Source organism: Phyllobates terribilis, unplaced genomic scaffold (genome assembly GCF_046119375.1).
Source record: "Phyllobates terribilis strain yellow unplaced genomic scaffold, ASM4611937v1 Scaffold_8__6_contigs__length_399053987, whole genome shotgun sequence".
NCBI lineage: Eukaryota > Metazoa > Chordata > Amphibia > Anura > Dendrobatidae > Phyllobates > Phyllobates terribilis.
The window spans coordinates 127,543,457-127,558,205 of record NW_027362768.1 but is presented as its reverse complement, the minus strand read 5'-3'; the positions used below and the strand labels follow the sequence as shown (position 1 = coordinate 127,558,205).

Sequence of the window (14,749 nt, the reverse complement as noted above, 5' to 3'; positions counted from 1 at the left end):
AGTCACTTGGCCTTGTTTTCATGTCAACAGTATGGCTTTTTGGAGGTAATTCTTCTAAGAAGACCACTTCTGGGTAGACTTCTCCTTACAGTAGATGGGTGTAGCTGGTTGCTGCCAGTTCTGATCTGATGGCACTGCTGGAAGTTTTCTCATTTTGAATGGAAGTAAGCATGATGTGTCCTTCATCTGCTGCACTTTCTTTGGCCAACCACTGCCTTCATTGCTCATTTCTTGATGCTTTGTCAAAAGAGCTTGAATGCCACATCTTGAAACCCCAGTTTTTACTTGGGAGAGACCTTGCTGATGCCGTATAACTACCTTGTATCTTGTTGCTCTTCTTAGTCTTCTCATGGTAATTGACCTGTGCATTAAACTGTCTTCTACAACCTCACCTTTGTATCAGAGTTTGGCTGTTTCTCATCCAGTTTTAAGCCTCACAGCATTTAAGCTGCTTCTGTTTAAGTTAATGACTGTGTTTCAGTCCACATATGAAAATGATGATCAATATCACCTTTTTGGTATAATTGGTTACTCATACACCTGACTATAATTGTTGTTTAAAATCTGATTTAGTGAAAATTTATCTAGAAGAAATGATGCTGTTTTGAAGACAGTGGGTGGTCACGCCAAATATTGATCTGATTTAGATTTCTCTTTTGTTCATCCACTTTGCATTTTGTTAATTGATAAAAATAAACTATTATCACTTCTATTTTTGAAAACATTCTTACTTTGCAGCAATTTTTCCACATCTGCCTAAAACCTTTGTGCAGTACCTTATATACAGTGGGTACGGAAAGTATTCAGAGCCCTTTAAATGTTTCACCCTTTGTTTCATTGCAGCCATTTGGTAAATTCTAAAAAGTTCATTTTTTTCTCATTAAAGTACACTCTGCACCCCATCTTGACTGTAAAAAACAGAAATGTAGAAATTTTTGCAAATTTATTAAAAAAGAAAAACTGAAATATCACATGGTCATAAGTATTCAGACCCTTTGCTCAGTATTGAGTAGAAGCACCCTTTTGAGCTAGTACAGCCATGAGTCTTCTTGGGAATGATGCAACAAGTTTTTCACACCTGGATTTGGGGTTCCTCTGCCATTCTTCCTTGCAGATCCTCTCCAGTTCCGTCAGGTTGGATGGTGAACGTTGGTGGACAGCCATTTTCAGGTCTCTCCAGAGATGCTCAATTGGGTTTAGGTCAGGGCTCTGGCTGGGCCAGTCAGGAATATTCACAGAGTTGTTCTGAAGCTACTCCTTTGTTATTTTAGATGTGTGCTTAGGGTCATTGTCTTGTTGGAAGGTGAACCTTCGGCCAAGTTTGAGGTCCAGAGCACTTTGGAAGAGGTTTTCATCTAGGATATCTCTGTACTTGGCCGCATTCATGTTTCCTTTAATTGCAACCCTGTCCCTGCAGCTGAAAAACACCCCCATAGCATGATGCTTCCACCATCATGTTTCAATGTTGAGATTTAATTGGGCAGGTGATGAGCAATGCCTGGTTTTCCCCACACATACCGCTTAGAATTATCACCAAAAAGTTCTATCTTCGTCTCATCAGACCAGAGAATCTTATTTTTCATAGTCTGTGAGTCCTTCATGTGTTTTTGGGCAAACTCTATGCGGGCTTTCATATGTTTTACACTGAGGAGAGGCTTCCGTCGGGCCACTAAAGGCCCAACTGGTGGAGGACTGCAGTGATAGTTGACTTTGTGGAACTTTCTCCCATCTCCCTACTGCATCTCTGGAGCTCAGCCACAGTGATGTTGGGGTTCTTCTTTACCTCTCTCACCAAGACTCTTCTCCCACGATTGCTCAATTTGGCTGGACGGCCAAGTCTAGGAAGACTTCTGGTAGTCCCAAACTTCTTCCATTTAAGGATTATTGAGGCCACTGTGCTCTTAGGAACCTGGAGTAATGCAGAAATTCTTTTGTAACCTTGGCCAGATCTATGCCTTGCCACAATTCTGTCTCCGAGCTCCTTGGGCAGTTCCTTTGAGTTCATGAGTCTCATTTGGACTGACATGCACTGTGAGCTGTGAGGTCTTATATAGACAGGTGTGTGCCTTTCCAAATCAAGTCCTATCAGTTCATTTAAACACAACTGGACTCCAATGAAGGAGTAGAACCATCTCAAGGAGGATCACAAGGAAATGGACAGCATGTGACTTAAATATGAGTGTCTGAGCAAAGGGTCTGAATACTTATGACCATGTGATATTTCAGTTTTTCTTTTTTAATAAATTTGCTAAAATTTCTACATTTCTGTTTTTTTTACAGTCAAGATGGGGTGCAGAGTGTGCATTAATGAAAAAAAATGAACTTTTTAGAATTTACCAAATGGCTGCAATGAGACAAAGAGTGAAAAATTTAAAGGGGTCTGAATACTTTCCATACCCACTGTGCATCATTGAACAAAGAGAGGAGTAGAGCATCTCTGATGTTGGCTCATCTCACTAATACAACATATACAGTGGAGAAACAAGAGTCTGTTGGACCCTGATGCATAATTTTTATCTGGGCCCCCATCTGCCAAGTTCTCATACCTTGCAATGACGAGGGGCAATACCCTGAAACACAGCATCTTCATATTGAGATTCTGATTTGGCTTTTATGCTAAGTCTTATTACAAGGCTCGCTAAAGGGTCGTGACTTGTAGGATTGCTGTGTCCAACAGGTGGTGCTATAGAGTTCTGAAGAAGCAATTTGCATATTAAACTTCCCAGAGGAGCATAGCGTGGCGAATAAGCCTCCTTACCTTGACATGCCAGAGCTGGTATGTCACTCTCCACAAGGAGAAACATTACCCCTTAGACCTCAGACCTTATACAGACATATGTGTTCACCCCCCCCCCCAATTAAAAAAAAAAAGAATATAGACAAAATATATAAATCTCATAGAAAACACAGCAATAAGATCAGTTTTCAAGTAATACTTCTAAGCAGTAGTCATACAGTTACCAATGACAAATATTACCATATTGTTGCTGAACAAGCCAGCTATACCAAAACTAATATAACAATAATAAACCCCAAAAAGAGGCTAAAAGGTTTTCTATGTATGTTTGCCCTAAAGAAGGAGTCGGTGTGACTGAAACGCGTTGACAATAAACCAACACTTAATCCAAAGGTGGATGTCATTGTTCCAGTGAGCGCAGAACACTTCCATTGCCCTGACAACTTTTCTCTGGTACCTTTTTTTGTCTTGATACAGTTGGAACATCCCATATTTTGGCTCAATAAATTAATCATTTATGGACCACAATGGGGAATATTATTAATGTCCTCCATTGTGAAGTAATAGTGTCCTCCATTGCAGGGCTGTGGAGTCGGCAAGCCAAACCTCTGTCTCCTCATTTCCCATGACTCCGACTCCACGACTCCGACTCCCTCATACACGGCTCATGTTTAAGTGATAAATTTTCTGTAGCACAGATTCATCTCAGCTAAAAGTCTAGACCCTTAGATCAGGAATAGGACAGACATTTATAGGACATTTCATAACTTTCCCAAATTCTTATAAAAAAATATTCCCCACAAACTGCATTGAACTACTGTACCCAATTTATTATATATTTTAGGAGTCGGAGTTGGTCCATTTTATACCGACTCCACCAAAATGGGCTCCGACTCTGACTCTCCAACTCCGACTCCACAGCCCTGCTCCATTCTGGCCTCCATACAGTAATATTGTCCCACAATTGGCCACCTGCTATGTCCCACAGTTCATAAACTAATAAGGTATATTCCTCAATTTGGCCCCCATACAGTAATTACATCCCCATCATGTACTAATGTCCCCTATTCTGGCCTCTATCCTATAATAATGTCCCCGGTCCTGGCACCTTTTTTTAATACTTTCGCCCATCTTGGCCTCTCTACTTTAATAATGTCCCCTGGCCATGTCCTGGCCTCTTTCTTTAATAATTTCCCCCATCCTGGCCTCTTTTGTAATAATCACCCTCTTCATGGCACTCTTTTCCAATACATATAAAAAAGGTAAAAAATTAAAGAAAACCTGTTGCATGAAAAAACGTTATTAATAGGTTAATAGCATTGTGAACCTGCCAGGCAGTGTTCGAGTTTCAGTTACGGGGGCGGCACCGGTGCTGGTTCAGTCACCCCTCTGTGTGTAGAGAGCAGCAGCTATAACCGGGCCCCCGGCACTGACTGACAGCAGCTCAGCATTAGGGCTGGCTATCAGTCAGCGTCTTGGGCGTGGTTACAGCCCCCGCTCTCTATACTCAGAGCGGTGACTGAACCAGCATTGGCGCCGCCCCTGTGACTGAAAGCCGAACGCTACTAGGAGGAATAAAGTTCATTTCCTCCCAGCAGCGGGGGTGTAAGTGCCGGGCAGGTCCACAATTCTATTAACTTGCAGATTAACCCCATATCTACAGGTTAATAATTTTTTTTCACATGACAGGTTTCCTTTAAACACTTCTTCTCACCTGTCGCCGCTCACAGATAACATAACAAAAACCTGGTGACAGATTCCATTTAAGCTACCCATAAATGAATGAGGAAAAACTGCAATACCAGATACAGTCCCTTCACAAGAGTGGTGCTGTTTCTGACATTAAAAAAAATAAACCAAAAATTCTCTGAACTAATGTAATGGCTTTAAACACTATATTGTGATCCAGAAATAAAGCTGGATGCTCTTATGTTAGTGCTACAGGTGAGTACAGCGACCTTCATGGGTATCTCTGAACGCACGACTGCAGCAAGTCTTCCATAGACACTGAATGAAGACAGTTGCTTATTTTTGTGGTCTGAAAATGTCTCTTATCTTCCATAGACTCCAGACAGTTGCAGGACTGGATAACACTGTGTGTGGGGGTCAGGCCAAACAATATCAGCTGTGTCAGAAACAGGTAGGCAACAGATATTTATTGAATAATGGGGATTATGGCAAAAATCATTCTGAAGACTGCAGAGCACAAATTCCTGTGCATTTATCCGTTTCTGCCTAGAACTGAGTCTGGCTAGTTGAATTCTGGAACATGTACTCTTACATTTACCACTGTGCTGCAATCAAATGTTGCAAAATCCTAAAACTAATATGTAAGAAAAGTGTCTGTAAACAATGTGTTCACTGATCCAACATCTAATAACATTGTGAAGGCAGCTCTGTAAATGAAAAAAGCTGACATGTAATTTAAAATCAATATGAGATCAGTAACACCATTATTATCTTTTTCTGTAGTGTTTTTGTATTTTTTTTATAAGCTTCCCTTTTATTAGATTAAAATAATAAGCCAACACTGCATTTCAACCCTGAAAACACCATCCCCACCGTCAAACATGGTGGTGGTAGCATCATGCTGTGGGGATGATTTTCTTCTGGTCAGAGTTGATAGGAAGATGGATGGAGCTAAATACAGGACAATCCTGGAGGAAAACCTGTTAGAGGCTGAAAAAGACTTGAGATTGGGGCATAAGGTTTACCTTCCAGCAGGACAACGACCCTAAACATTCTGCCAGAGCTACAATGGAGGGTTTAGATCATGTTTGTGAATGGTCCAGTTACAGTCCAAACCTAAATCCCATTGAGAATCTGTGGCAAGACTTGAAAATTGCTGTTCACAGATGCCTCCATCCAATATATCTGAGCTGGTTTATTAAGAAGAATGGGAAAAATGTCACCTCTAGACGTTCAAAGCTGGTAGAGACATAGCCCAGAAGACTTCAAAATTGCTTTTTACAGACGCCTCTATCCAGTCTCTTTGAGCTAGAGCTAGTTTGCAAAGAAGAATGGGCAAAAATTTCAGCTGTTAAATTTGCAAACCTGGTAGAGACATGACCCAAAAGACTTGTAGCAATAATTGCATCGAAAGGTGGTCCTGCACAAACTGGTGGGATGCTGTTTCTAAAAGACATCTATTTTTTTTTTAAATGACAATAGCAAAAAGTTAATCTCTATATAGTTCAAAGATGATGGATTTTACACATTCTTAGACAAGTCAAACTACCAAAAACATTTGCGCAACTTGTTTGCGACATGCTGCCGTGTAGTTATTTTAGGGGCGCAATTTTGTTGTGCAAAAACAGCCAAATTTCAGACAGGTGGCTAGCGAGTTCTGTGGCAGACGAAACGCCGTAGGTGTGTGGTCACAATTTGACCCCATTGGCATATATCGTCATTGATCTTTGCTGGTGTGATTTTTATTTATTGATCCATTTATTTATTGAATCTATTATCTCCTTTATTCTCCACCCTCCTCTGTACTCTGCGATCTTCGGTGCTCTCTTTTGTTTTCACCCATTATTGTGCCCACTAGTTCAGTGACTCTTTAAAATGTGGAAAATGCATATCTATTATGACAATCATGTTCCCATTTATAGTATTTATATACTTGTTTTATGACCCCTCTAACCCACATATAAACTATACATAGCGTGGTCTGCATTCCTGTTCACCCAAAACAGAGTTATTTTTGTAAGGTGCCAAACTTTTCTGCAGAGTAGTATTTTGGGAGGTGGGTGGTTATATTGAAATGTGAGTGATATTACAGTGCAGGAGTTACAGCGTATATCACTAAATAAGCAAACAGTCTGGGTCCTTTGCAAACTGCAGACAGCTATTTGTAAATGATCATTGTAACCCGGTACAATGAATGAGCGAATGTAATGTGATTGTTACCCATTACACTTACTACAGAACTGTGATGCTGAAGCCTGTAATTATCCACACATCGCCCTGTCATTACTCCACATAAAGCATGTAATTACCCACATGTAATCCTGGCAAACTCATATATCATTCTGCGGACACCACATAACTACGGCTAGCTCATTCACAAGCATGTGTAGCCTGAAGGCGCGCCATAGATTTCTGCAGGGTCTTTGAAGTGGACTATGTTTTGTATTAATTCACCCCTTTTACAGAATACCAAGCTGTGCAGTACCAAAACCTGTAAAATGGTGGTAGCATGTCTGCTTTTTTGTAGGCGTTACTAGTTTATTATTTTTTTTTAAATAAATATCTACTTTTTAATACTATATGGCATATTTATCAAGCTAATTTATGCTAAAAAATGTACTTTTACCAAATTTATGTTGTGTTTTGAATACTTTTTATGGCTTGTCCCACTAAGGAACGTGACCTCAATGAAAAGTGGCATGGGTTAATATGCAACCCAGTGTGTAAAACTAAAAAAATGCACCAAAATTGTGGCGTACAAAGTCAGACAACTAATAGACGGTCAAAACAAAAAATGACACCCCTAAAACAAAAAAAAACCTGGTGGGATAATCAGAAATATGACCACTTCAGCTAATATTAAAAATACATTTTTATTACTAAATTATATTTATAACAAAATATAAAAAAAAATGGGTTAATATGCAACCCAATGTGTAGAAATAAAAAATGCACCAAAATTATGGCGTACAAAGTCACACAACTAATAGACGGTGCAAACTTAGACTAGGTTGTCTTAAATCAGACTGACTTTTCAAGACAGGATATAGGATTAAGATGTAGTTCAATCTTTACATTGTTGTGGTATTTTAAAGGGGATGTCCGGTCTTCTGCTAAAAGTCTGCAGTCACCTTATGCAAATTTCTGAATCCTTCCGGCTCCCGCACCGCATGCTGTCAGGATTCTCTGATATTGCTGCCAAGAGAGAGTGGTCATGTGACCTCAAGTATGAGATTTGTATACTTACAGCCACATTCCGTCTAGACGTGCTCCCAGCCACATTCCGACTAGACGTGCGCATTTTCGCTCAAAACAGCGCAGAAGACCAGACAACCCCTTTAATACGCAAAAATAATTAAAAGAATACAAAATAACACATTGTTTAATGTTGCAGGATTGCATATGCAGCTAGTATATGCTTGTTATTAGACTGTACCAATCCAGCTAAAAAATTCCAACCTCCTTACAAATCGGTCAGCAGAAAACAAACCTTTATAATTTGGTGCATTTTAAGACTTTCTAGTCTGAGTTAGTACTGACTAAGATACAGTTTTCATAAATATTCCCCAATTGTTTCTTTTTTTGTGCTGTTTAATTTCTTGATTTGTTTTTTTTTTTGCTATGGTCAGAACTTTAAAGCGTTTCAAATCTCGGTAATTGCCATGGAAGTAAATGTTCATCCATACTCCTCAATATCAAGAAATTCATCCATTTAAATATTAAAATATGTCTGTCATTTCAGGTGACTTTTTAAAATAGGCTGTTATGCGTCGTTACATAATGAACAACACTATTTCTTGCCATTGTATGAGCCTATATTTTGCATTTTGCACCAGTTTTTCTTTCTGTAGACTTTACCTCTAATTTGCTTCTGAGCTAGAGGGAGGACTCCAGCTGCTATGATGTCTCCCAAACACAGCTGATGTCTCCCATACATAGCACACACACACACATGAAGGATTCCTGCTCTCTTGTATTTATGTAGCACATAATCAGAAGCAGCAGCAACATGGAGGACATTATACAGCAGCACTGAGCAGTGTAACTGTGTATCCAGCTTTAGGGTGAGATAAAACACATACAAGAAAGCAGCATGGGTCTATGTGTTTCTGCCTCTTCCTTTCCCTTCCCACTCTGCTTTTCTCCATAAACTTCAATAGCCAGCTGTAATCTGAAACAACAGTAGTCTAGGAGTTGATATTGTTAGGACTAAAATGGATTTGACATGTTTTTGAGGCAGGGTGAAATGGAGATTAAAGCGTCTCATAAATGGAAAAAGAAGCCATATTTCTCTTATATGATATTACAAAGTTTCTATATTACTATAGTATTAATTTATACAATGTGTTGTTAAAAAGACAGTGACAATTTAAGAAAGCTCGAACATGGGACTGATACTCAATACAAAGAAGACAAAGATATTGACTACAGCCAGGTATGACGAGGACACTGTTGAGATGGACGGCGATGAACTGGAAGTTGTAAAGGACTTCAACGTACTCAGATCGACGATCACTTAAGATGCAGCGACGACACCAGAAGTCAATAGGAGAAGCTATGGGCAAATCAACAATGAAGTTACTGGACAAGGTCTTCAAATCGAGGAACATTTCACTGGCGATAAAGACACGACTCGTACATAGTCTGGTGTTTTCTGTGGTAACATATGGATACAGAACCTGGACGATAAAGAAACAAGACAGAAGAAGAATCGACGCCTTTGAAACGTGGTGCTGGAGTAGGATGTTATCAACCCCATGGATGGCAAGAAGAACAAATAAATCAATTTTGGAACAAATCAAGCCAGACATGTCACTGGAAGCAAGAATCACCAAGCTACAAGTTGCCTACTTTTACACATTTTGATGATTCCGCCTATCAGTGTGTCTGGACGTAGTGAGTGACAGTTCTGCCATCCAATTTAGGGCAGGGGCACCCTATACTGAGCTGTCAGTATGGTAATGGACAGCTCAGCCATCCAATCAGAGGCTGGGGCGTGCTGAGCTGCAGTGTATTGAGTGACAGTTCAGCCGTCCAGTCAGGGCTGGGGCGCGTCTGGGCTTTTTGCATTTGTCTCCTGTTCGGAGTAATTACCTGGCTATTTAGCTTGCTCTCTGCTTCCAATTGATGCCAGCTGTAGCTTAGTTCAAGTGGTGTGCTCTTGCTCTGTACTCTGTGTTCCTGTACTTGATCTTTGTTGCCCGACCCTGAACCTTGCCTTTCACCATCCATTTGCCTAGCCCCTTTCGTCTTGATCCGCTACCTTCCTGGAATTCTGACCTCAGACTGTGACCTGACTACGCCTTTGTCTTACTACTTTGTTTATGGCGAGCCATCTCGGTATCTGACCCTGGTCCTCTAGTCTACCCTGCCTCATGGCTTGTGCTTGAGTAGTGACTAGCGTCACACACATCATATGAAAAGAGCAGTCAGTGGAGAAGGAGATCATGGTCAGAAGAGCAGAAGGAACAAGGTGAAGAGGAAGACCAGCAACCCAATGGCTTGATACTATCAAGATAATGGCGGAGAAGACCCTGGTGGACCTCTCTCGGCTTGCACAAGATCGATCTTCCTACTGACATTGTTATGATCTGCAACATGTACTAAGGAAAGATAAGGGAAAACTGTCCCTACAGTAAAACTAAGCTGAATCCCTACGATGTAGCGGGCTGCCTGTTCCTAGCGAACAGACCTGCCTTAGTCTTCGGCTAGTCTGAACGAAGACCTATAGCATAAGGGGAGGGGGTCCCTAAAAGAACTAAGGACAGGAACAAAACTGGGACGCCTCCTAAACAGAGAAGTTGTTGCAGAACACAAAAAGACAAACAGACAAAAAAGTACTAGAGGTCCCAGAAGGCACAGAAGCACCTGGCTAGAGAAACAGTCAAACACTGAAGTCCAGCACAGCCAAAAGGGCGGAGCTGGAATATAAAGGCAGATGGTCACGTGACTGCAAAACACAAGATGGAAAAAACAAACTGGAGGGTTCTAACAATCATGGCTCAAGATCGAGCCGAAGGTCATTTAAAAAATAAAGTAAAATTCTGCATAAGGTAGGAAATTAGTGCACAGGACTAAAATTAAAAATATAAATCAGCTGAATTTTTCCATTGGCCACGTTACATTGTGAAAGTAAATTTTCCGTCCCTTATACTCAAGGAAGTTTTTTGATTTGCTTTGATATACTGTATATTTGAAAAAAGTCTTATAATTTCAGCTATCATCAAATTCTTGCATTTTTATTCTAACTGATATGTCCTCTTTAACAACTAGCAGCTCATTTTTATTTGTCATATGTACAAATTAGATGAATAGATCATAACTTTATAAAAAAATGGATATATTGTGCTCTATCTCTTGTAAGAATCTTTGAATATTAAGGTCCAGATGTCAGAAATGACAACATAGAGTTAAAAATATTTTGTTCTTTCTCTTCAGTTTTGTCCAGCTGGATCTGCCAGCTTCAAACAGTATCAGTGCTCTGCATTTAATGCTAAGGCATTTGGGAAAATGTACCACCGTTGGGTGCCACTATACCCTGGTAAGTAAATGGGACAACTTAAATGGGTATGTTTCATGGTCTGCGCATGGACTGCAATGCTCGTAGTGACCACTGGTCTTCTGACTAGTGATGAGCGAGCATGCTCGCCACTGCTCGGTACTCGCCTGAGCATCTCAGTACTCGAGATGCTCTGAGCTCGCCGAGTACTTTCAAGATGCTCGGGCGGGAGCTCGGGTCCCCTTCCTGAATGTCTGGCGCTATTTAGAGCACCAACCATGGAGGGATTGTCTGCCACTCACTGTAATGCCACAGCCATGGTGGTTGTGGCATTACAGTGATTGCCCAAATCGATGGGAACAGTGCTTCCAGTGAAACATGAAAAGCTGGCAATTCAGCAGCGGCATACACCGGTACCCGACAATTTAGAACAGAAAGAATAGAGCATCACACATAGATTAGATAGATAGAAACATGTCAGTCACATATATAAGAAGTACAGTGATAGTGTTGGTTACTGTACTTGTCATTTAGTGTTGAAGGATTTATGAAAAAAAAATAATAGTGTTTTCATGCACCGTCTCTTTAAAAAAGCCGGCCGGCAATTTTGCATCTGTACCCGACAATTTAGAACAGAAAGAATAGAGCATCACACATAGATTAAATAGATAGAAACATGTCAGTCACATACAGTATGTAATAAGTACAGTGACAGTGTTGATTACTGTACTTGTCATTTAGTGTTAAAATAAAAAATTGGCGTGAGGTTCCCCGTAATTTTAGTCTCTAGCGGAGGTTAAGCAGACAGCTGGGGCAGATGTTTGAAGCCTGGGAAGGGGGTAATACCCACGGAGCTTCCCAGGCTACTAATATCAGTGCCCAGTTGAATACCTAGCCTTTACTAGCTATTAAAATGGAGGACCTCCCCAAAAAAATGACATGGGGTCCCCCCTATTTTAATAGCTAGCAAAGGCTAGGCAGACAGCTGGGGGCTGATATTAATAGCCCAAGAACGGTGCCATGATTATTGGCCCCCTCTCAGGCTAGAAACACCAGCCGTCAGCCGCCCCAGAAATGGCGCATCCATAGGATGCGCCAATTCTGGCACTTAGCCTCGCTCTTCCCACTGCCCTGTAGCGGTGGCAGTGGGGTAATAGGACTGGGGTTGATGTCAGCTTATAATGCCAGCTGACATCAAGCCCAGGTTAGTAATAGAGAGGCATCTATAAGACACCCCCTTTACTAACCCCATAGTCAAAGATAAAAAAAACACAAACACCCAGAATAAAGTCCTTTAATTGAAATAAACACACAATTCTTTAATGTTCTAAATTAAGCCATGCTTACCATATCGCCCATTTCAGCTGAAGCCAATGATCTCCTGCAATAAAAGTAAAATAATAAACCAACCTCATCCTTACCTTTCCATGGTTCCCAGGACGGCTTCAGCTCTGCTACATTCACATGACAGGCTGGATCACAGCCGAAAGCTGCCATTCAGCTTGCCATGCCGAAGACACTGAGAAGCGCAGGCATGCTTGCGCTCCTCAGTGTCTCGCTGTGATGGCATCCAGATGAGCCGAGTTCATGTCCAATGAACTGAGGTCACCTCATGCACGTCACTGACAGCGTGGGAGAATTCTCCTGCGCTCAGCGCTTTAGCAGGAGAATTCTCCCACGCTGGGATGGCATTGAGATGACAGGCTGGATCGCAGCTGAGCCCTGCCATCCAGCTTGTCATCCTTCAGAGACACTGCAGAGCACAAGCATGCCTGCTCTGCAGTGTCTATGAAGGATGGCATGCTGGATGGCAGCTTTCAGCTGCGATCCAGCCTGTCATCTCAATGCCATCCCAGCGTGGGAGAATTATCCTGCGCTCATCGCATGCGCAGGAGAATTCTCTCACGCTCACCGCATGCGCAGGAGAATTCTCCCACACTGTCAGTGACATGCATGAGGTGAGCTGAGTTCATTGGACATGAACTCGGCTCATCTGGATGCCGTCACAGTGAGACGCTGAGGAGCGCAAGCATGCCTGCGCTTCTCAGTGTCTGCGGCATGGCAAGCTGGATGGCAGCTTTCGGCTGCGATCCAGCCTGTCATGTGAATGTAGCAGAGCTGAAGCTGTCCTGGGAACCATGGAAAGGTAAGGATGAGGTTGGTTTATTATTTTACTTTTATTGCAGAAGACATTGGCTTCAGCTGGAATGGGCGATACGGTAAGTATGGTTTAATTTAGAACATTAAAGAATTGTGTGTTTATTTCAATTAAAGGACTTTTTTCTGGGTGTTTGTGTTTTTTTTAACCTTGACTATGGGGTTAGTAATGGGGGTGTCTTATAGAAGCCTCTTCATTACTAACCTGGGCTTGATGTCAGCTGGCATTATAAGCTGACATCAACCACAGCCCTATTACCCCACTGCCACCACTACAGGGCAGTGGGAAGAGCGAGGCTAAGTGCCAGAATTGGCGCATCCTATGGATGCGCCATTTCTGGGGCGGCTGACAGCTGGTGTTTCTAGCCTGGGAGGGGGCCAATATTCATGGCACCCTTCCTGGGCTATTAATATCAGCCCCCAGCTGTCTGCCTAGCCTTTGCTAGCTATTAAAATAGGGGGGACCCCACGTCATTTTTTTTTTGGGTCCCCCATATTAATAGCTAGTAAAGGCTAAGTATTCAGCTGGGGGTTGATATTAGTAGCCTAGGAAGCTCCGTGGGTATTACCCCCTTCCCAGGCTTCAAACATCTGCCCCAGCTGTCTGCTTAACCTCCGCTAGAGACTAAAATTACGGGGAACCCCACGCCAATTTTTTTTTTTAATAAATCCTTCATTTTAACACTAAATGACAAGTACAGTAATCATCACTATCACTGTACTTATTATATATGTGACTGACATGTTTCTATCTATCTAATCTATGTGTGATGCTCTATTCTTTCTGTTCTAAATTGCCGGGTACCGATGCTGAATTGCCGGCTCGCTTTTTTAAAGAGACGGTGCATGAAAACACTATTATTTTTTTTTAATAAATCCTTTAACACTAAATGACAAGTACAGTAAGCAACACTGTCACTGTACTTATTATATATGTGACTGACATGTTTCTATCTATCTAATCTATGTGTGATGCTCTATTCTTTCTGTTCTAAACTGTCGGGTACTGATGTATGCTGCTGCTGAATTGCCGGACAGCTTTTTTAAAGAGACGGGTGCATGAAAATTGGAGGGCACTAGTGTGTTCCAAGTGCCCTGCTATGTTTTTCATGCACCCTCCTATATACCCTGCCTGCCTGTCTGCCCATATATTCTGCCTGCCTGACGTTTAATTGAGCACTGTTCCCATCGATTTATTCACTTTTTGACATTCTGCAGACCGCCGGGGGGGACAGCCAGAAAAATGCTCGAGTTTCCCATAGACTTACATTGGGCTCGTTGCTCGGGTCGAGCACCTGAGTTTTCCAATGTGCTCGACCCGAGCTTCGAGCACCCGAGCATTTTAGTGCTCGCTCATCACTACTTCTGACCTGAACTAACAGCCTTGTAGCCATCCACTGGTGTGAAAAGTGTTTGCCCCCTTCCTGATTTCTTATTCTTTTGCATGTTTGTCACACTTAAATGTTTCAGATCACAAAGCAAATTTAAATATTAGACAAAGATAACACATGTAAAGGCAAAATGCAGTTTTTAAATGAAGTGTATATATAGCTAGAAATTCAGGTCCGGGCACTTCTAGTTGGACCGAGCATTGCAGTATGTATAGGAAGCTTAACCTTATTGTGTAACGGGTCTGGGAGGCGGAACCTCTGAGCAACTATACAAGG

The 14,749-nt window shown here is 41.7% G+C and overlaps 1 protein-coding gene across 1 annotated transcript in view; it reads left to right on the top strand.

The window, feature by feature from the left end:
• LOC141156410 (ADAMTS-like protein 2) overlaps positions 1 to 14,749 on the top strand; it is a 76,446-nt gene that overhangs the window by 12,839 nt on the left and 48,858 nt on the right. The window contains exons 3-4 of the mRNA XM_073642604.1: positions 4,802 to 4,877; positions 10,865 to 10,967. Of these exons, the coding sequence (XP_073498705.1) occupies positions 4,802 to 4,877; positions 10,865 to 10,967 (179 nt within the window). The remainder of the gene's footprint in view (positions 1 to 4,801; positions 4,878 to 10,864; positions 10,968 to 14,749) is intronic.